General features: G+C 41.0%; 1 protein-coding gene across 1 annotated transcript; it reads left to right on the plus strand.

Annotated features, from left to right (window-relative positions):
• Positions 1-1,624: 1,624 nt before the first annotated feature.
• On the plus strand, positions 1,625-17,740 carry LOC149839440 (putative transcription elongation factor SPT5 homolog 1). Its single transcript, XM_090002553.1, has 22 exons — positions 1,625-2,031; positions 5,281-5,510; positions 5,596-5,751; positions 5,832-5,993; positions 6,071-6,154; positions 6,262-6,336; positions 6,446-6,799; positions 6,879-7,034; positions 7,136-7,233; positions 7,315-7,363; positions 7,445-7,597; positions 7,694-7,837; positions 7,939-8,035; positions 8,274-8,435; positions 8,503-8,551; positions 8,629-8,723; positions 14,625-14,703; positions 15,801-15,861; positions 15,957-16,071; positions 16,167-16,310; positions 16,451-16,548; positions 17,198-17,740. Exons 1-22 carry the CDS (start codon positions 1,734-1,736, stop codon positions 17,441-17,443), a joined length of 3,105 nt encoding a protein of 1,034 aa, XP_089858679.1. The 5' UTR covers positions 1,625-1,733; the 3' UTR covers positions 17,444-17,740.
• The last annotated feature ends 4,067 nt before the right edge of the window (positions 17,741-21,807 follow it).

Below are 21,807 nucleotides of genomic sequence, written 5' to 3' on the forward strand. Positions count from 1 at the left end.
ATGAGTTTTCTGCAAAAACTATTTTTAGTGGCCCTTTAAAAAGCGCCGCTAACGGTCTCATCGGAACTAGGACCTTTAGTTGTGCTAAAAAAGCATATCTAAAGGTAAAAGGAATGCGTGCGTCAATGGGTCGGGTTTGGTTAGGACTCAGGTAGAACCAGACTTGGATCAGATTTTCATGTATGGTATTAGGTCCGGACCCAAGTCTAATCAGATCTACTATAAGAGAAACCATACCCGGACCCGATAAGAACTACATAACCAGACCCAGATCATACCCAGTAAAATATTATTTTTTTAATTATTTTTACATTAAAAAATTGCTGGTCTTAATATGGACTCGGGTCGAGCCCGGTCTGGTATAAAATTTCACAAACTATACCTGGATCCATGTATTAGTCAAACATTTGGGTCCAGACCTAGGTCTTAATTGGGTCTTTTTATTTGTCACCATAACCAAACCTTATAGGGTTTGGTCCGGGTAAACCCGACCAGCTGACACCCGTAATCGACAGCAAGCCCTTACCGAGCCCCCAGTTAAAGGCACCAGCACACCTGTTGAGAAAGAGGCAAGAGTAAAAAATATATCAAGCATGTATAAGAAAATATAAAAAGGCTGAAAAACCATAAGAACAACTAAATATTCGGCTTAGTTGAAGAACTGAGTCCGGCAAGTTGAGCTATGGGCCAATTCGTTTGGCAAGTACAAGGACGGTTCGGTTTGGATCCTGTGGGTCCGTTTTACATATTATATATTTTGTGCATATAGTAATATATAGTATAGGAAAACTGAAATATGTTTAACAGACAAATATGTTTGCTGGTATGAATCAAAATTTGTATAGTTTTTTTTGCAATTCTAACCCAGCAAATGCATTCGGCGTGGTCCATTTGCTAGGAATAACTGTTGGATCATCGGATCAAGAAATGCCATTTTTTATGCTTAAATATTTCTAAAAATTCTAAGCCATTAATTTTCAACCCTTACAAGATTCTTCTTATACATCCAAATTGAAAGCCTCTGTCTATATGGTGAAATTTAAAAAAAAAACATATATATATATGAAAATCTTGGTTCATACCAGTAAACATATTTGGTTGGTAAACACATTTCAGTTACCTATATACTATATATATTATATATATATTTTATACTTAGTTGGTATATTATATTTTTTATATTACATATATCATCAAAATTTTAAAAACACTTTTTCTTGAAAGCAAACAAATAAATAAAACACTTGAAACAATCTTTTTATAAAAACTAGTCAGATCGATCGGCTCATGGAACTCGACATAAGGGGGTTTATTCTCAATAAGCCCTCAAGCTTGGCTCATTCAGTTGGTTTAGCAGCTCTACTAAAAAGTATTGCATTTTGGGTATTATATCGACCATTGAATGTACTGTGATAAAATAACGATGTTTTCAAATTATCGGTGATTATTTTTTGGATAATTAAGTGATATTTGTGGTATAAGTAACCGAGTTATTCTTAAAAAGGCCTCCTTTGATCTCTGGAGTCTATTGTAAAACTTAAAAAAAAAATTGTGTTAACTTCCACATCAAGCCCGCATCCTCCGCTGCAGATCCATAAAATTCAACGGTTCATATCGGTTCGTCTGCGTCGGCTTGTCTGTGTTTCTCCTCGCCCTCTCCCACTCCCACTCCCTTCTTTACAAGACTCTCTCTCTGGCTTCGCTCGGTTGCGCGCTAGGGCATCGGTGAGAGGATGGCGAGGCGATACGACGACGACGACGACGAGGAAGAGGAAGAGGAGGAAGAAGAGGTAGCGGAGGAGGAGTTGGAGGAAGAGGAAGAGGAAGAGGAAGAGGAAGAGGAGGACGACGGCAAGAGGAAGAGGAAGTACAGGCGATCCGAATTCATCGACGACGTGGCCGAGGAGGACGATGATGAGGAGGAGGAGGAGCGACCGCGCAAGCGGAAGAGCCGCCCTGGCTCCGAGTTCTTCGACGACATCGCAGCCGTCGCCAGCGACGACGACGAGGAGGAGGAAGAAGGAGAGGAAGGTAAGACTCAAAGCGTCTCCACCTTAGAAATTAGGGCTGATGCTTAATCTCTCTGTGATCTTTTGTGGGGATTGCGGCATGTTTGCCTTGTTAGCTCGGTTTGGTCGGGGAGGTGGTTCTAGGGTTTCGTTTAGTATGTGAGTTTTCTAATTTTTATGAGGAATTGATTTGGGGTTCTTACTGTGTGAGGGATTTCATGTTTATGGTTTGCGTTTAGAAGCTACTTTTTCATGCTTGGTGAGTTCAATTATTCGGATTGAAGTATTTGGGTGGTGATAGTTCGGGTGTTCTGACCACTAATCGTTAGTATTGTAATTTTCAAGTTTGGTTCCGAAGATTTCAATGGTTATTTGATCCAAAAAACGTCTTTTTCGTTTTCCCCTTCACAAATCTGCGATACTACGGATTCAAATGGGACAATTGTCAAGCAATTGTCAGTTCGTTTTCACTCGGATATGAGAGTTCAGTGTTGGCTTGGTGTCATATGTTTGGGAATTATTCACTCATGCGCGAAGATGTTAAAAATTGCGTTATTACTAATTAGATGGTAGCAAAAGATCACCGTAGGATGAAGAGCTGTTTATCTGTTTTTGATAGCATTTTTGACATATGACCATATGCGTATCTTTGTTCATCAACCTGCACCTCCTATGCTCGTTTCTCACTCCATTTTTGGGCAATTCTTTTGTGTTCTCCAAGTATAATGCACTTATTTCTATTAGTTTCCCCACTGCCCCCCCTATAAGGATAAATTCTACAACCAGCATAGCTGTCTTGCTTGTGTTGTTCGTACTGTTCTATAGTTTTTATTATACACACGTTGAAAAATAAGAGGCCAACAGTTGACCCATCGTCTACCTGCAATGGGAGGGCAACGTTGTGTTTAAAAAAAAATGCATGTAGATTAATTTAGTAAATGAATAGGATGCTTTGATGCCATACAAATTGAGCTGTCCAAATATTCTGGACTACTTTGATATCTTCCCCATAAAATATCATTCATGTTTTTGTTGTGCTTATACTCGTCTTTGTGTCTTTGTGACATATGTTATTGCTAGAAAAACTTTCTACCCCTCAACAAAGGTTTGCTCTATGATTATGTTACAAGTTAAGCTTTTCCCCCTACCTAATGCCATTTGAAATGGGGGAAAAATACAATTGCAAATTGGTCTCCACCTATTGGCCAGCTGACCCTACATCTTTGTTTCCATTTCAATCATTCCTTGATCCACCATTCATTGATTTTGACACCCCGAAAACCTAAGATTCTTAGTCTCCCCACTACTCTCATTTCCCAACACAATCTGATTGGCAGGAGAAGCTGAAGTTCTTTTCTTAATTCATCTTGCAAGATCCTATTCCACCTCTCCATGCTCCAAAATAAAATTTCCTTTTCAGTTGATTCTAACATCCATACAAACCTAAATGCAGGTAACATTTTCCAAGCTATGGCTCATATGGTCAGATTGAACAAGTTCCTCTAAAGTGTGGCATAATTTCCTTAACTTTACGAAACCAGAGTTCTGTTCACAATGCCACACACCGGAATAGAAACTACCAATACTTGCCCTGAATCTATCTATCCCCCTTACAACCCTTAGATATTCAAATGACAAGCTTTGGTAAAGCCTTGCATCTTCAGTTTTCCCCACACGCAATTTTTGCACTCTTTCAGCTAAATCAAGAAGGGGAGGAAGAGGACTGCATTATATACACTACTATGATACTATCAGTAGATTCAGTACATAATCTGTGAACATTTTTGCATCTTAGTTATTTGGACATGTGGCCACTCATTTACAATTCACTTATAAGGCTCTGGTTCTTGCCTTGCACTTATCAAATCAAAGTGGTGCCTTTGTCTTGAGAACAACAAATAACTACTTGTCCATGGACACCTTTGTGCAAAAGCTATTTTAAATCCGGCATTCATTTCTACTCATAATCCTATGGATTCTCATGTTTTTGCCATCTGACCAAATTAGAGTGGTGGACAATAAGTGAGGATTTTCACTTCACAGCATGTAAAAGGGTACAGAACTGTACGTCATAATACATACAGATGTACATATACTCACATGTGTGTACATTCTTGTCTGTGTGTTATGTGTGATTATGTACATCATAAATTCCCAATCTAAAACAATAAAGGATGAATAACATCTTAGGACAAATGCTTGAACAATAATTCTGAGTCGTGATTAATAATTTTTTTTAATAAATCCAAGTTGAAACTCAAATGCACGTAATCAATGAAAAAAATTAAATGAAAAACAAGCAGAAGTAACGAAAAGAAGGGATCAAGATCATAAAACAGAAAAGAGAGACGGTGTTGATCATGTCTCACATGGGGTTGACTATGTCCATGAAGCATCATGCGATGTCTAGTGTCATGTCATGTTGACACAAGTTATGAGTGTGCACGTGACATAGACAGTAACTCATTCCATAGAATATTTAGTGCAGTGCTGGTGAATGGTGTGGCATATCCAATTTTCACTTCCATCAGATCTCTAAGTCCTAAAGGTCGCACCTAAATCTCTCTGGTTGACAAAGTTTGGGTGGACAAAATACCTTGGACCCAAACAATTTCGGAGTGGAGTTTCTGCAAGCCGTTTTTGGAGGTATGCCATGAGGATTTGGTGGATATTAAGAGGAAATTATGTGAATTGGTGCTACCTGAAGAATTCATCCAATCTATTTGGGTCCAGAGAAATTCCATATGGTGGACTTTTTCGTACTCCACACAGCTTCCCTCTTTGGGAGTGCTTTCGAGATTTAAACCAAGTCTTCAATAAAGATGATCAAGTGAATGCTCCTTTCAATCATTTCCCCAACCAACAAACTTTTATTTTATGGAGGAGGAATTGGCAATGTGGTATTGTTATTAGTGAAGCAATCTGTTCCACTCAATGTGAAAGGTAGCAGGTTTTCATTTTATAAGTGGATACAGGAAAAGCTTTTGATTTGGCGAGCTAGAACTCCTTAACTTTCCTCATGGTGCGCTTTGCATCTGGATCTGCTTAGCACTGTAGTATTGCTTGAAATGTTATACACGTTTATATTTTGTTCTCTTGCACAGCTTGAGGTTGTCTCTATTTTATTGAATCGGTTGGAACATAGACTGCAGTAGGTGGTATTGGACTTTTAGTTTTATGGTTATGGACCTTGAATAGGGTTCTCGAGCATTACTGCTTTTTATATCCCTTCTATTATATGTGTGCTGACAGGTTGACTGTTGATTTGCAGATTTTATAAATGATGTGGGAACTGACTTGCCTGAAGAAGCAAGGGGAGTGCACCGTCGCCCTTTTTTACCAAGGGAGGATGAACATGATGTTGAAGATCTTGAAAGATTGATTCAGGAGAAGTATGGGCGTTCTGCTCAATCTGAATATGATGAGGAAACCACTGATGTTGAACAGCAGGCTCTTTTACCATCAATAAAGGATCCAAAGTTGTGGATGGTCAAATGCGCTGTATGGTTCTTTCTCATCTCATGTCTGTAAAATGTTCTTTTGCTTTTGAAGTGCCACACTCATGTTTTTTTCCGATATATCCCAGATTGGTCGTGAACGAGAGGTAGCTGTTTGCCTTATGCAAAAATATCTTGATTTACAATCTCAAGGAACTGAGTTGCAGATAAGATCAGTGATCGCTTTAGATCATCTTAAAAACTACATTTATGTTGAAGCAGATAGAGAAGCCCATGTAAAAGAAGTATGTGTTTGCCATTTTCAGTCATGTTTATTCCTTCACATGCATGTTTCAATTTACATAATTCTTCCTATTTAACTCAGGCAATCAAAGGCCTTCGCAGCATATATGCCTCTGCAAAAGTGATGCTTGTTCCAATCAAAGAAATGACTGATGTACTTTCTGTTGAAAGTAAATCTGTTGAGCTTTGTAAGGATAAATGGGTCCGTGTTAAGCTTGGGACCTACAAAGGAGACCTGGCGAAGGTGCACATTCATTCAGTTCTTATGACTTCAATTTTCTTTGTAGCTTATTTTGTCTCACCTCTTACTGTTTCTTTTAGGTTGTGGATGTGGATAATGTACGCCAGAGAGTTACTGTTAAGCTTATACCTAGGATCGATTTACAGGCTTTAGCCAACAAACTGGTAATTTCTTTATCTTGATTGTAAACTTGTGGAATTGTTAGCATGTTTTATTTGGTTTTTCTTTGCAAGTCTATCTAGAACTAGAAGTCATACCTTTATTGTTTCAGTTAGGCAAGGATGTTGGAAAGAAAAAAACATTCATCCCACCTCCACGTCATATCAACATGCGTGAGATTAGGCAAGTTCCTGCAGTGATCTATATATTTTATGAATAATGTACTTGGTTATCAGTTATTACAAAGATATGAATAATCTGATTTATCCTTTCTTCTCTTCTACACTTTCAGGGAGATGCATTTTCCTGTTGAACGCAAATGGGATCCAGTTACTGCATCCCATTTTGACACGGTTGACGGTAATATGATTAAGGATGGTTTTCTTTACAAAACTGTGTCAGTTAAGTCAATTAGTTCTCAGATTAGCCAGCCAACTTTGGATGAGCTGGAGAAATTTGGAAAATCTGGAGATGATGCAAGTGGAGACATGGCTAGCTTGTCTAGCTTATTTGCAAACAGAAAGAAAGGACATTTTGTGAAGGGTGATGCAGTTGTTGTTGTTCAAGGAGATCTAATAAATTTGAAGGGACGGGTTGAGAAAGTAGATGAAGAGAATGTCCATATAAGAGCGAATATAACAGGATTGCCGGTAACCTTTTTTTCCCTCTCCTGAATTAAATAATTCCATGCTTAGAGAGTTGCATAATCTTGATGTGTGCATCGTGTAGGAAACATTATGCCTAAAGGAGAGAGAGCTCTGCAAGTATTTTGAGCTTGGTGATCATGTAAAAGTGGTGACTGGTGCCCACGAAGGGGCTACTGGTATGGTAATTAAAACTGAAGGACATAATGTTATCATCATATCAGATACCACAAAGGAGGATGTAAGTGGTTGCCATATTTGTTTGAGAGTTGGTGGATCCTAATTTTTTTTATTAAATCTTAGATTATCACTCTTACAGTCTTTATGTTTCATGTTTCCAAGATAAAAGTCTTTGCGGATCATGTTGTGGCAAGTTCAGAAGTAACTTCTGGTCTCACTAAACTTGGAAATTATGAGCTACATGATCTTGTGATCCTGGAGTAAGTTATCCCCATCTTTCTGGGTGCAATGTGACTGATTTTTCCATTGGTGTTTATGGGACAATGTTATTTTATGTGCAGCAACCAGAACTTTGGTGTGATTATACGTGTAGAAAGTGAAGCTTTTCATGTAAGAGCTGTTAAGAATAGCTTGATTTTGTTATTGATCTGTAACTGTGGAACAACAACAATTGTATGAATTTTCTCTCAGGTTCTCAAGGGAATTCCAGACCGGGCTGAAGTTGTTCTTGTTCGGTTAAGGGAAATAAAAGATAAGGTTGAGAAGAGAATGGATGCCCAGGATAAGGCTATGAACACAGTGTCTCCGAAGGATGTTGTTAGGATTTGTGATGGTCCATGTCATGTAAGCAAGTCTACTTTTGCTTTTTGTAGCCGAATATGCTTAGGATACTTTTACCACAAATTTTCTGAGCATATACCTTTTTCCTTTTTCTTTTAGGGGAAGCAAGGTCCAGTTGAACACATATATAAAGGAATTCTTTTTATACATGACCGCCATCACCTTGAAAATGCTGGTTATATTTGTGTTAAATCCCAGTCATGTGTTCTTGTTGGTGGATCACGTGGAGGCATTGATATGAATGTAAATTTCTTCTTTAGACATTATAGTTTCTGATTATTTATGGCCTGGCTCCATTTCCTATCATTAATGATTTTGCTTCATTGTTGTCCTTCTAATTACAGGGTAAAGATCATCTAGTGAGCAGATTTAGTAGTCTGAGAGCTGCTCCCAACATCCTGCAGTCACCAAGGAAACCACCAAGAGGATCTTCTGCAGATTGTATGTTGCTTTTTGATCTTTTGAATCCTTTGAATCTTGTTAAAGATTTAATCTATGGGTTGTTTCAGCTATAGGTTCTTTCTCTATCTTTTTGTTTTGTCTTGAAGCTTAACATTGTAAGCTTGTATAGCTTTCCCTCCCCTCTTCTGCCCACCATCGATACCTCTATCACTTTCTTCTCTCTTTATCAAGTATCTTTTAAGGTGCAGAAGAATAACATCCTGCAAGTTTCATGCAGTTGGTGGAAGAAACAGAGGCGGGAGAGGGAGACCTGATTCTTTAGTAGGTACTACCATCAAGATCCACAAAGGTCCCTATAAAGGATACCGTGGACGTGTTAAAGATGTTCATGGAACTTCTGTGCGGGTTGAACTGGAATCTGTAATGAAAGTTGTTTCGGGTAAGTTCTATGTTTTGTTCTTCATACAAGTAATGCATTTGTGTAATCATTCCTTGTAAATGTGCAGTTGATCGTGATCAAATATCTGATACTGTGGTTGTTGCAACACCGCATCGGTAAGCCACTTATTCGCCTTTCCTGCCTGTCCTGGTTGTCAACTGTATCTTATTTACAGATTTTCTGTGCTCATCAGTGACGGACATCGTTATGGATTGGGTAGTGAGACACCCATGCATCCTTCGCGAACTCCAATGCATCCAACTATGACCCCATTGCGAGATCCTGGAGGTACATCTACAAAAGTTCCTGATCTAACTGTTGCCTCTTGGAGATTATGTTTTTTCTCTAACCTTTCTGTTGTTCTTATTTAAGTTACATGCCTTATGTTGAATATGTAATTCTTATGCATGTCTTCAGCTTGATGTGTGGTGGGTTTCCATAATCACACGTGTATTACTAGTGGCACTTGATGCATTAAATTGTGCTTTTGGTTGATGAAGATGTGAGAATGAACACTGTGCTATGCTTAGATTGGAGTGATATGGACCAAGGTTGCCAGACTAAAAAGCGGAAGCGGGAAAAGATACGGGAAGTAGAAGTGAGAAGCGAGGTATTTTAAAATTTATAGGAAGCGAGAAGCGAAGTATCAATTTGAAAGTGAAAAAGAATAAAAAAGGAAGCAATATGAGAACTGAATAGGAATTAAACAAGAAACAAATAAAAACCAAACTAAAATTGATTATTCTTATATTTCATGATTTTCAGTAAAAGACTTAAATTTTTGTTAAAAATCTAACAATGATGGTTACTAATTTAGAGAAAACACATGGGAAGTGAATGCGTGAGAGGAAGCACATGGAAAACATGAAAAGAAACATGAGAAAAGCATATAAGAAGCATGAACAATGTGTGTGGGAAGCATAGAAAAAGCGTGGTGAATCAAGATTCCCATGAAGTTTCAGAAGCGAGGAGTACCGCGCTTCGAAGTGAGTTTCTAGGAAGCACGCTTCCCACCTACCTAAGAAGCTTCCGGTGACTCTGATGTGGACCCATTTGGGCCTTTGAGCTCTCACTGCAGGGAGCTTGACCCCGGTTTGATGCCTTGCAAGTTGCCACAGGCTTGGTTGGAATTTGATTGGGCTTAGAAGTGACATGATAATGTCTTGATGCAGTGGGAGGGTTGGCTGTGAAGAACTTGCTGGCTGAAGGAGATGACACGGTCCTCACGATCGTGTGATGTGCAAGAATAAGGGGAAAACAGTCATCCAGAATGGTGGTGCTGTAGTTATTCTTCTTTTATTTCAATGAAACCTTGATTGAACAAGTGACTGAACTGAAATAATGAGTAATCAACTGACGACAGGGCAATGAATCTAATGTATTTTAACTACCGACAGAAGAAGAAAAAAAAAGAAAGGGGAAAAAACTGCTGAAAAGAAAGGGATAGCTGCTGCAAGGTTCAATTTTTTCTCTGCCTACACAAAACCCTAGGAGTGGGTTTTATAAGCTATGGGTGGACTCGGGTCTCGGGTCCAATAACGGACCCAAAACGTTATCCGGGTCGCCTATGCAGTGAAACTGGATCCGAGAAGCTCTGACCCGGGCTCGTCAGGAGTGCTCTATTCTGGCGCCTTGGTACCACCATCTGGTTCGGGTCCACCACCTGGATCCGATCGTCAATCCCCATGTGCAGACCCGGGTCTTTGCCGGGGTCATTTGGTGTAAACTGGACCTAGTTCTGCTCTGCATCATTCTCCCCTGGTTGGAAAAAAGTCTGCTCTGACGACTTGTTGTCTCCACAGTAAGCAATTAGATCAACCATAGTAGATATAGGAGAATGATGCCCATTTTCGGACAGCTCAAGGAGGTAAGACCGGTCAAATAGGCCCGCGAGCCAGGAAAACCCGATCTCTTTGGAGGGAAGAAGAACTATCTTATGGCTCTTAAAGACAAATGTGTACGTGTTCCTACGGCCATCATGAATGATCTTACGATCAAACTGCCAGGGTCGTCCCAATAGGACGTGACACACACTCATAGGGGGCCACATCACACCACACTTCATCGTGGTAATGCTCCCCCATGGAGAACCGAACTAGACAACGCAGGGTGATGGGTACCTCGTTGCCTTTCTTGAACCATGCCATTTTATAAGGTTGGAAATTTTTTTCCGTTTTTAGCTTCAAGGTGGACACGACACTCTCGGACACCATATTCTCGCACGCCCCGGTATCAATGATAACATCGCACGCACGCCCCTCACAGTTGCAACGGGTTCTAAAAATATTATTCCGCAACCATTTTTTTGGTGCCGACTCTCGGGATGTGGTCAAAATATGATGAATGGTTAACAAATTTTCGATGCTGCCATCGAACTCTACGACTTTCATCTCGTCATCCCCCTCAACAAGCGACTCACCCTCGCTCTCACTATCGGATGCAGACCCAACAATGCCCTCTGCTAGATGGGTGTTCTTACTCATGGTGGGACATTTGGACGCAATATGACCTAACTCTTGACACCTAAAACAACGAACGGTGGACTCACTGAGCCTACCTTTGGATCGGGTGTATTACGCGGGTCCATACTGATCAGGTTTGCTAGGGTCGACTCCAGGGGTGAACTTTGAGTGTTCTTTCCTAGGGGAGCTCACTCCTCTGGTTGGGAGTCTCGACTTAGGTTGTCTGAACTGATCACTACGGGGTGTCCTATGGTTCTGCCTCCTTTTCAATTTCTCCTCCACATTCATGGCATAACTGTTCGCCTGATCTAACAACTCGACTGTGATGCAATTGAAGTCGTCAGAAATAGTAGGACGTACACCAAAAATATACCTCGTGACCTGCTGGCAGGCGGTCTCCTCGATCTGCACTCGTAGGGAAAGACGATGAAACTCAGTAGTGTAATCCGCCACAGTATTGGTGCCTTGACGCAGGGTCAGGTATTCCTTGTAGGCTCTCTCGGCGTGATTTGATGGCATGAACTTAGAGTGCATTAACCGTTGCATCTCTTCCCAAGTCTATATGTGCTCTAATCCCTGCCGCTCCCTCGACCTCTGCAGCTCAACCCACCATGTCTGTGCTAGGCCTCTCAACTGGGTAGAGGCTAGAGAGACACGACAGTGCTCATCGACATCGTGGTAGTCGAAGAAGAACTTGACGACATATGACCAATCGAAGAACTGCTCCGCATAGAACCAACCTGCGAACTCTGGAAGCTCCAACTTCACCCCATACGTGGAGGGGCGCTTTGGTGCTCTTTGCTGTCGGGCCTCCACCATTCCTGCAAGATGCTCGTTCCAGAAAGTGTCATCATCCCACACTGCTTCATATCCGTGGTCCTGTTCGCCTGGCTGCTGAGGTTGGCGAATTCCAACGACCTGTTGTCGGCGCTCTGGTTGCGTCGGTCCCTGCTGAATCTGCCTCGGTCTGGCTGGCCCGTGGGAGGTAACCATCTATGGCCGACGTTGTGGTACCGGTATGACAAGAGGTCCAAGGTAAGAGGGATGGGGCTGCCGTGTCTCGGGCTCTAGGTGGGTAGGAACTGGATAGTACAGGTCTGGGTTATGGGCTGGATTAGGGTAGAGGCAGTGGATTGGGTTTGGTACGAGATTTTGGATCTGGGTTGGGTTAAAGGCTTGGGGCTGGTAAGGGTACTGGGTTTGGGTAGTGTAGTGCTGGGATGAATTACCCGATTGGATCTGGATCGGGTCAAGTCCTAAACTACTCGTCGAACCCAGATTTTGATAGGTTGGATCGAGGATAGAGTTGTGGGGATAAAAGGCTGAGTCTGAACTCGATCCACGATCCATATGATTATGGATCTAGTTTTGACCCGACTCAAATTCAAACAGGAGCTCGGTCCGGGTCCGATATGGGTTTGGGTCGGTACGGGATCCATTTTGTGGGTCAAAACTAATGGGTTGGGTCTGGTTCGGGGCGAACTGCGAACCAAACCCAATTGGGTAAGTCGGGTGATGAGGGCCGGGGCTCGGACCCATTCCCTGGAACCCGAAAAATGGTTCCCGAGAACCGGGTCTGGGCCTTGCTGAAATGAACTCAGGTCCGGACCCTCTCGGAGTCGGCCCAATGTAGTGGGGCCCACCTACTCCCGCTCGCGGAGGTGCTGCCATGGGGCATCCACGCACGAACTCAGGAAGAAAAGGGGCCCCCTTCCCGGGTCGAGCCGACAAGGCTGGATCCTGCAGTCCCGACCCGGCCTGTGGAGGGCCCCCCGCGACGCAGGGCCATGAGCCCACCTGGTCGGCAGGACCCAGCGTGACGCTGGGGCCCTGCTGGCCAGGTCTAGCTGGCGACGGGGTTTCAGTGGTCCGAGTCCACGAACCCTGGCCTGCGACTGGACCCAGCGTGACGCTGGGGCCTAGCAGTCCCGGGTCGACCCACGACGCCAGGGCAGATGGGTGTCGGCTGCCCAGATTCATCGGAGGTGGATCGGCTGTGCGAACCACAGTCGGTTCAGGGTGTTGAGGAGGTACCGAGGTCGCGGTGATGGCACAGACAGGCTGACAGATCTGCTGGTCTGGGTCGACTGCCACAACTTGAATGAGGACGACAGCTTCGTCGACCACTCCCGAACCCTTTTGACGTGGGGTCGCCGTGTGGGGCTCCATCCGCGACTCGATGACCGCGATCCGAGTTTCAACCCCATCGAGTCGTTTCGACATGCCGGCCACGTCTCGGCCGACACGCAGCAAATTTTCGTCCATTCGGGTCATCATCTCCATCATATGCGACATTTGACTATTGCTGCCGGTGTCCTCCTGCTCCTTTCCCTTCGCCAGATCGTTCCTCACGTTTGGTGTCATGCTGCCGGCGACGGAAGATGCCCGGTGCTTTGATACCATCTGATGCAGTGGGAGGGTCGGCTGTGAAGAATCTGCTAGCTGAAGGAGATGACACGGTCCTCACGATCGTGTGATGTGCAAGAATAAGGGGAAAATAGTCACCCAGAATGGTGGTGCTGTTGTTATTCTTCTTTTATTTTAATGAAACCTCGATTGAACAAGTGACTGAATTGAAATAATGAGTAATCAACTGGCGACTGGGCAATGAATCTAATGTATTTTAACTACTGACAGAAGAAAAAAAAAAGGGAATAAAAATGCTGCTGAAAGGGGAAAAAACTGCTGAAAAAAAAGGGACGGCTGCTGCAAGGTTCAATTTTTTCTCTGCCTGCACAAAACCCTAGGAGTGGGTTTTATAAGCTACGGGTGGACTCGGGTCTCGGGTCCAATAACGGACCCGAAACGTTATCCGGGTCGCCTATGGAGTGAAACTGGATCCGAGAAGCTCTGACCCGGGCTCGTCAGGAGTGCTCCATTCTGGTGCCTTGGTACCACTATCTGGATCGGGTCCACCACCTGGATCCGATTGTCAATCCCCATGTGCAGACCCGGGTCTTTGCTGGGGTCATTTGGTGTAAACTAGACCCAGTCCTGCTCTGCATCATGTCTTGTTGGCCTAGCCCATTCAAAGAAGTCGCATCCCCAGCGCTAGCTTAACAGGATTGCTTATTGGAAGGGTCTAGGTTTTGAGCGTGCAGTTGTTCGGTGATAGGCACCTGCAGGCTTGTTGGATTGTGGTTGATGCCGAACCCTATGTAAACAATGAATTAGACATAAGAGCCTCTTCTATGATATGGTCCCAAGACTAGAACATAGTTCTTTTTCTTCTTTTGTTTATCATTGTTTGATTAGCTTGAATTTTTCTATTGGAGTCCATGCAAAATCTCATTATATTATTTCACCTATTGTCTTTAGGGTTTCAAGATGAGAAATTTTGGTTTTTTGGAGGTTTCTTTACTGTTAAGCCTTGATTTCTTGATGAATGCTTACTGCACTGTTAAGACCTATCTTCAGTTATAAAGGATTATTGTGGCTTGAAGCTTGCAATTCATGCATTTTAATCCCCGTGTTCCCATGAAATTTTGATGATATGATTTAGTCTAATTGACACTTCAGAAAAAAAGCTTCTTTTGGATCCTAGATTTTTCATTTGTAAGTTATTGTTTTGCATTTTCCTATTTTAATGAGTCTGTTTTTCGTTTCATTCTTCTTCACAATATCTTTGTAATCTTGCTTGAGCATTTTTAGTCTACAGTTACCTCCCTTTTGTTATGCACCCACAATAATGTATATTTTCTAATTTGTCTCCTTTATGGATTTACAGCAGCACCCATACATGATGGCATGAGAACGCCTATGCGTGACCGTGCTTGGAACCCTTATGCACCAATGAGTCCTGCAAGGTAGTGTGTCTTTGTTGCAGATGTCATTTACTTGAATAAAGCACTCTCTCAAAATGTGTGTGTGTGTGCAACCTTTTTTTGGTAATTGTTCAATGTAGCATGCTAGAGTATTCAAGGTGCCTACCTCTAAACATTGGTAATGGTAGTTACTGGGGAAATAATAATACTAGATGCAATTGTTATATACATTTGTGTTGTAAAATTGCAGTACAGTGCAATTCAATCTTGAATCCAATATTTTTTAACCCAGATGTCTTTGGTTGTGGTCGATGTTGCCAAATCACACTAGGGATGATTTGTGTCCGATCTGACCAAGTCGGGCTTGAATTAGTCTTAGTCGGATTCAGTAAAGCTAAGTCCAGGTTACTAATTGGATTCAGATTTGGGTTGGGGATTTACTACCAAACCTGATGAGTATCTGGATCTGATTGCATATGAAAATCTGGATTCCTTAATACCATTTCCCATCCAAATCTGAATCTGACTCTGAATCCGTTTGGTCGGATGCGGTCGTGGCTATCAACTGATGTTGATAGAAGCATACCATAGCCTGGCGAACTGAAAATTTTGACCTCATAATCATAGAGTGGTCAGCTGGAATCAAAACAATCTGAGTTGCCCTAATAACCCAATCTTTGAAAATCACCTTAATATGCCACTTTTTGAGATGCTTTGCATACTGTTTAATCATCACTTGATCCTTGCGATGACTATTTGTGTGCTAGGCTGTGTACAAATTTTACAATTTTTTGTCTGTTTTTCTGTCTTACTCTTTTCATTTATTTAGTAAGACTATTATGTAATAAATTGTTAATTTTTTCTATGAATCATGGTTCATTGTTGCTGGTGAATCAACTGCATTAACTGGGTTGTGATCATTGTTCCATTCATTTATCATCAAATGTGACACACGGTTTTTCTTTTTTGGAGGTGGAGACCTCTTTATTTGGTTATGGTGATTGATTGATCTTATGTTGCATTGCTGAGAACTTTTTGCCTTCATGTTCATGATATGATATTTTCCTGATTTTTCCATTTGACTATCTTTTGGGGCACATTATAATAGACTAATTAGACATTGAAATGTAATCAAACAGGGACAATTGGGAAGATGCAAACCCCGGATCTTGGGGAGGTGCTGCTAGCCCTCACTATCAGGTTTGATGGACGTTTCATTCATAAAACTAGCCAATATGCTGATAATATTTTTTTGATAATTTTTTTCCTGATTTTTTTTATTCACTTATTCTCAGCCAGGAACTCCTTCACGACCATACGAAGCGCCTACACCTGGTTCAGGCTGGGCACCGACTCCTGCTGCTAATTTCACTGACGCCGGGACACCAAGAGAAAGCAGTTCTGCTTATGGTTAGTATTTGTGTATCTAGATCAAGCTGCAATCTCTCGATGTTTTGTTTCCTTATAGTAAAGCCACACTAACCTATTGAAACATTGACCTTCAGCAAATGCACCTAGCCCATACATGCCATCAACCCCTGGTGGGCAGCCCATGACACCCAGCTCTGCAGCGTATCTTCCTGGCACTCCTGGTGGACAGCCAATGACACCTGGGAATGTTGGTTTGGATATTATGTCTCCTGCAATAGGTTCTCTCTCTCATGCATTTGCTTAAATGTTCGATGACTTCTGATCTTTTCTGACCAGTGTTGTATTTTAAGTGGAAATAATGTTTTGAATTGGTTTCAATATTTGTTGCCTTTCAACTCAAAGATATTCGTTCTGACAGGTGGAGAAGAAGGGCAGTGGTTTTTGCCTGACATTCTGGTAACCGTTCGAAAATCTGGAGAAGATCCTCAAATTGGAGTCGTGAGAGAGGTGGTCATGGTATGTATATTAGCAAAGGAGCTTCTACACAAACTAGTGGTGAAATGTGAGATCTTTGTCCATATACAGCCTGTGGATGTTACCATAGTGACAAACGTTTTTATCGGCAATTTTTCGTTTTTCAAAAACTCGCGAGAAATTGAAAAAATTCCATAAATCTAGCATTTTTGGCAAAATCTCGGCAATAAAAAAATAAATTAAAATTTTTTATAAGAAAATATTAATAACAATTATTTAAAAATAAAAATACATGATTTTTTTTGCGATAAATAGCCGTTTAAAACATAAATATCGTGTTTAAATCGCTGTATTTATGTTTTTTTCATAATTCTTGCGAGAAATTGCCGTTTTAAACTTTCAGGCAATTTCTCGTGATATTATCGCGAGATTTTCGTAAATTTCACGATATTTGTCACTATGGATGTTGCCCAACCATGAAAGTCTTGCATTCTTGGCCATCTGAATATAATGCTCTGGGACCAGAATCATGGCAAATAAGTGTCTTGATGGGCCTTCTGGCAATATTTACAAATTAAGCAGCCTTTTGCTCGGATTTTTTTTCTCTTATGAACTGCGTCATAGTCTTCAGACCACATGCAAATCAGTTCTTGCTATGCACCAACTTGCATTTTCCTCGTATTTCTTGCAGGATGGATCTTGCAAAGTTGCTCTGGGGGCATTGGGTAACAGGGATGTGGTAACTGCTAATCCAACCGATCTAGAGATTGTTGTGCCAAAGAAGAATGACAAGATCAAGATAATGAGCGGCTCACAGCGTGGAATCACTGGAAAGCTCATAGGTATTGATGGCACAGACGGTATTGTAAAAGTGGATGACACACTTGATATTAAGATTTTGGATATGGTAATTCTTGCCAAGTTGGCACCACAGTAATAAACAGTATGCTCATGTTATTTAGCTCTCTCTCTCTCTCTCATGTATATAGTCACCATTCCAGCAGAGTTATTGCATGAAACTGCAATTCTATTTAAGAACATATTTTAGGTCTGAGTACACAAAAGGATGAAGGGGTGGGGAGCTCAGAAGATGCAGCGATGTGATATTTTGTTTGGTCTGGATGCCTGTATTTTAGTTGTTAGTTGCATGAATTTGTCAAGTAGTTGTTCACCTCTAAGCAAGGTGGTCTTGTATACTCTTAATTGTGCAAAATGAGATTTTGGTTTCTTTGGATATTGCTTTTATCAGCGGTTCTTGGTGTTGGCGTGCTTGTCATGTGGCTAGCAGCAATGGGAATATATCCACTGACAATTAGGGCTGGTAAACGAGACAAACGAGCTGAGCTTCAAGTCTACAAGCTTGGCTCATTCTTGTGGTGCGCCGACTGGTTTACGCTCATGAGCTCGATGCCTGTAGGGAAAAAAACCAAACAAAACATTCTTTCAGAGTTACAGAAGTAATAGGATTACAAAAAGAATTATATTGTTTCAACTCCGAAAGAAATAATATTTTATTAAAAATGACCATACTACCTTTGAGCATATTTCATAGTGTATTTATAAGATATCGGGATATTACTCGCATACTTGCCCACTCATTTTATAGGTTTTTGTGACAATTTTACTTTTCTGCTGATTATGCATGTCGTTGCAATATATCTAAAGACACTAACTGTTGCTGCAACATATTTAGCGACATTTTTTTTATATTTTATCTCTCAATGTATTTATTGCTACCTAAAGATGCTAACAAAATACTTTTTCTTTTCTTTTCTTCAAGGTGCTTAACCATGAAGTAAAGGTCAGAACTCTGGTTTCTTAGGAGCATTGCCTACAAGCGCTTTGCTACCCACTGGAGGCATCCCTTGTTGCAAGGTTGAAGTGGGGTGTATTCATAGGTGAATAAAGGGGACCTTAAGGGTTTTACTAAGCAGCAGCCAGGGATGGCAGTGGACCGGGGCGAGAGTGGAAGACAAGGTCTCCACCCCTGCCCAGTTTCAAAATTTTGCCCTCTATCTCCGCACGGGTTTTGATTTTAACCTCCATCTCTAGTCCATTCTTCATTTCATGTTCTCCATCCCTTGTTTAAACGGAGGGAGGTGGGGCAGGGTATCATTTTTTTTTTATCCTTCTACCATTAGAGGAAGGAGAAGAGAGAAATGAGAGCTCGCACGACTCGTTAAAAAAAGGAGATGAGAGATTCAAAAAAGAGTTTTATGTTAGGGTTAGGAATATAAATAGATATAGGGTTTTATAATATGTATAAAGGTATAATAGTAATTTCTTTAACGAGGATCGGGTACGAAGCGAAATGGGATGGGGCGGGGGAAAGAGTAGGTCCATCCCCGTCTCCATCCCTGCATGGGTTCTGGTTTTAACCTCCATCTTCGGTCCATTTCCCGTTTCATGTCCTCCATCCCTGGTCTAAACTGGGCAAGGCGGCACTGGGCCGTGTTTCCCCCCGGTACACTGCCATCCCTAGTAGTAGCCAACCAATATGTAGTCACTGATGGACCTCTAGAGATTTACCAAGCGACAACCAGCCAATATGCAGTCAATGATGAAAGTGTTTTCCTTTAGCTTAACAAAAATAAAGTATGAAAAATATCCATACTATCCTAAAATAATGTCATTTTCACAAATGCAAAAAAATATGTCAAAATTCTGTGTATAGCCAAAATCTTTGATTCCTGACTTATTTAAGATCATTTTATCCATCACAAAGATTTGTGTGAAAAATATGCGGATTTCAGGCGATCCACATGTTTACATGGGAATCTCCTCTAGCTTGAGATTTTCATCTTATCAGAGGTTTGCAAGATAGTTATGCAAACGTGAGTAAGTTCTCGTTCTCTATTTGCGAATCGGAAAACAACTGTATTGTACCAAAAATGATATATTTCCTTAAAAATCCTATAATTTGCCAAAATCCACCCGACGACCAAAACCTCAAATAGCCAACTTTGTTAGGACCTTTTTATCTTTCGCTATTCCAAACTCATGAAGTTAACACGATGTATCGCTCTACTCGTTAAGTATCTATTGATAGAAATTTTGAGACTTACCTTTTAAATCACAAAAATTCCTTTTAAAAGATGTTGGGGCGTCATTCAAGTCTTTGCCATCCCTCGCTAAAGGAAAGGCAAAGCCAAGACAAGTTTTTGAACTTTCGTAGCTTGAAATGCACACAATGAATAATTCAAATGAATAAAAGAAATGTGTAAGTATCTGCTCTAAACTAATAAAATTAACTAAATAAATAAAATAAACAAATAAAATGAACAAATAAAATGAAGGAAAGGAGAAACAAGCACACCTTTTTCAGGCTCAATTTCCGTTTTAAGCTTTAGAGTTCTTTTGTCTGTTCAATAACACTTCTGCAGGAAAGTGAGGGTTTTATGCAGTTATTCCGGTAGAACCTCTCCTTAAGTGAGGAAGATCGAAGAGACAGTTCTTAGCGGTCTTGCATTTGTTCTTCTTAGTGCCAATGTTCAGACACCTTTCTTCCCTCCTTTTGATCATAAGAGTGAGCCCTTATTTATAGGCATTAAGAGATGAGGTTAATTAGGAGGAGTCCTTTACGGAAGAAAGTTTATCCAGGGGAGAATATTATCTTGAAATCATGTAAAAGTGGTTGGAGATGAGGCAAATATGCCTCATTTGCTCGAACTGATTGAACGACTAAACTAGTTTGTCGGTCTAAAGATGAACAACTAAATAAGTTTGACAATCTTCTAGAAAGGATAAACCAAATGTTGGATTGGCTGGATAGCTGAACTTGTGTAACCGTCTGAAAACAAGGTAGGTGTTGGATGGCTAAACTGAGATAGCCATCCAAAGCCGGATGGCTAAACTGAGATAGCCGTCAAGGGTTAGCCAACTAAACTGCTTTAGCCATTCAACAGATCCTCTAGGTTTTTTTGTGCTATCCTCTTTGCAACCTTCAACCTATAACTTGATTCTTTCAAAGATGTTAGTGTTTTGGGCATCTTAGAAAAAACATGAGTGTTTACAAGTTCTCTTCTTTATCATTAATCGATGTGATTCGATTTATGATAAGAAAGTAGACACTCAAGGTTTGAAACACTAGGTTGTCGGGACTGAAGTCAGTCCTGCCGAATGAGGTCGGGCTAGTATCTGAAGGAAAACTAGATTGTTGAGACCAGGATTGGTCTCTCCAAACGAGCTTAGTGCCAACATCATAAAGAAGAGTTGGACTGTTCAAGACTATTATGGGTCTCACCGAGTCAGGTTAGATCAGTTCGAGGACATCTAGATTGCCAAGACCATTTTGTGGTCTTTCAGTTCGAGGTCAGTGCCTATATTGAGAGGTGAGCTGGGTTTTTGAGACCATGCTTGGTCTCACCGAGCGAGGTTGAGCCAATCTTGAATGATTGGATTGCGAATACTATTTGGTGGTCTTGCCGAGCAAGGTCGATTCCAGTGTAAACAAACGTTGTTTGTAGTAGAAAGGAAAAATGTTGGGTTTCAAGCAATGATAACACGAGGAATGTGACTCCCTTTCATGCTTTTTAGACTTTTTTTTTAAAATTTTTGATGCTTTTGTTGATAATTTTTTTTTTAGAATTTGTGGAGACAAGCATTAGGAGTTCTACACCTCTTGTAGGTTCATGGATACAATGAAATTACCCTAATAAGTAGAGATTTTATGCCTTAGTGAGGAAAGTCAAACATACTTTGGTTTGGTAGTGAGGAAGAGAGGGCAACTCTTTCTGTGTACGTCTTAGACTTAGGATTTCTATGATTAGTCTCTTTGATACATGCAATGAACTTTTATGCAGTGAGAGTCGTGCATTTGTAATAGAGTGGGTAGCCTGTAATAATTATGAATGATTGATCATGTAAGGTCATAAATTTTTTGTTCTTTTTTAAAAAATTATAACCTTCCTAACAAGTTGATTCATGCACGTGAGATTCCTATATTGTAGACTTTTCTCCTCTCAGGTTGGTATAAGGTAGGGCACTTTGCTTCACCGAGGTTATTCTCCTTTAATTCCGCTTTGGTTTCAAGCGACTAGTTATAGGGACATGAGATTAGGTCTCAAAGCATTTCTGTTGAGTCTAATGGTTCTCACTAAAGCTTGAACTCTGAAAGACTAGAGTTCGAGTGAGAATATACTCCAATACGGATTCTGCCATCAGGTAAGTTCATTTTTAGCCTTGACTTTTATCTCGTAAAGGATTTATTCTTTACTTTTCCCATCTCTTGAATTAAGACCCAACAATTATGGGTCACATGACTACCCAATCCAAGAGAGATGCTCCTATCTATCCAACCTT

This window comes from Nuphar pumila, chromosome 4, assembly GCF_984573655.1.
Source record: "Nuphar pumila chromosome 4, dmNupPumi1.hap1.1, whole genome shotgun sequence".
NCBI lineage: Eukaryota > Viridiplantae > Streptophyta > Magnoliopsida > Nymphaeales > Nymphaeaceae > Nuphar > Nuphar pumila.

Coding starts and splice junctions, on each gene's coding strand:
- LOC149839440 (XM_090002553.1), top strand. CDS start 1,734: ATGGCGAGGCGATACGACGACGACGACGACGAGGAAGAGGAAGAGGAG. Junction 8,436..8,502: donor TGTAATGAAAGTTGTTTCGG/GTAAGTTCTATG, acceptor GTAAATGTGCAG/TTGATCGTGATCAAATATCT. Junction 8,724..14,624: donor CCCATTGCGAGATCCTGGAG/GTACATCTACAA, acceptor ATGGATTTACAG/CAGCACCCATACATGATGGC.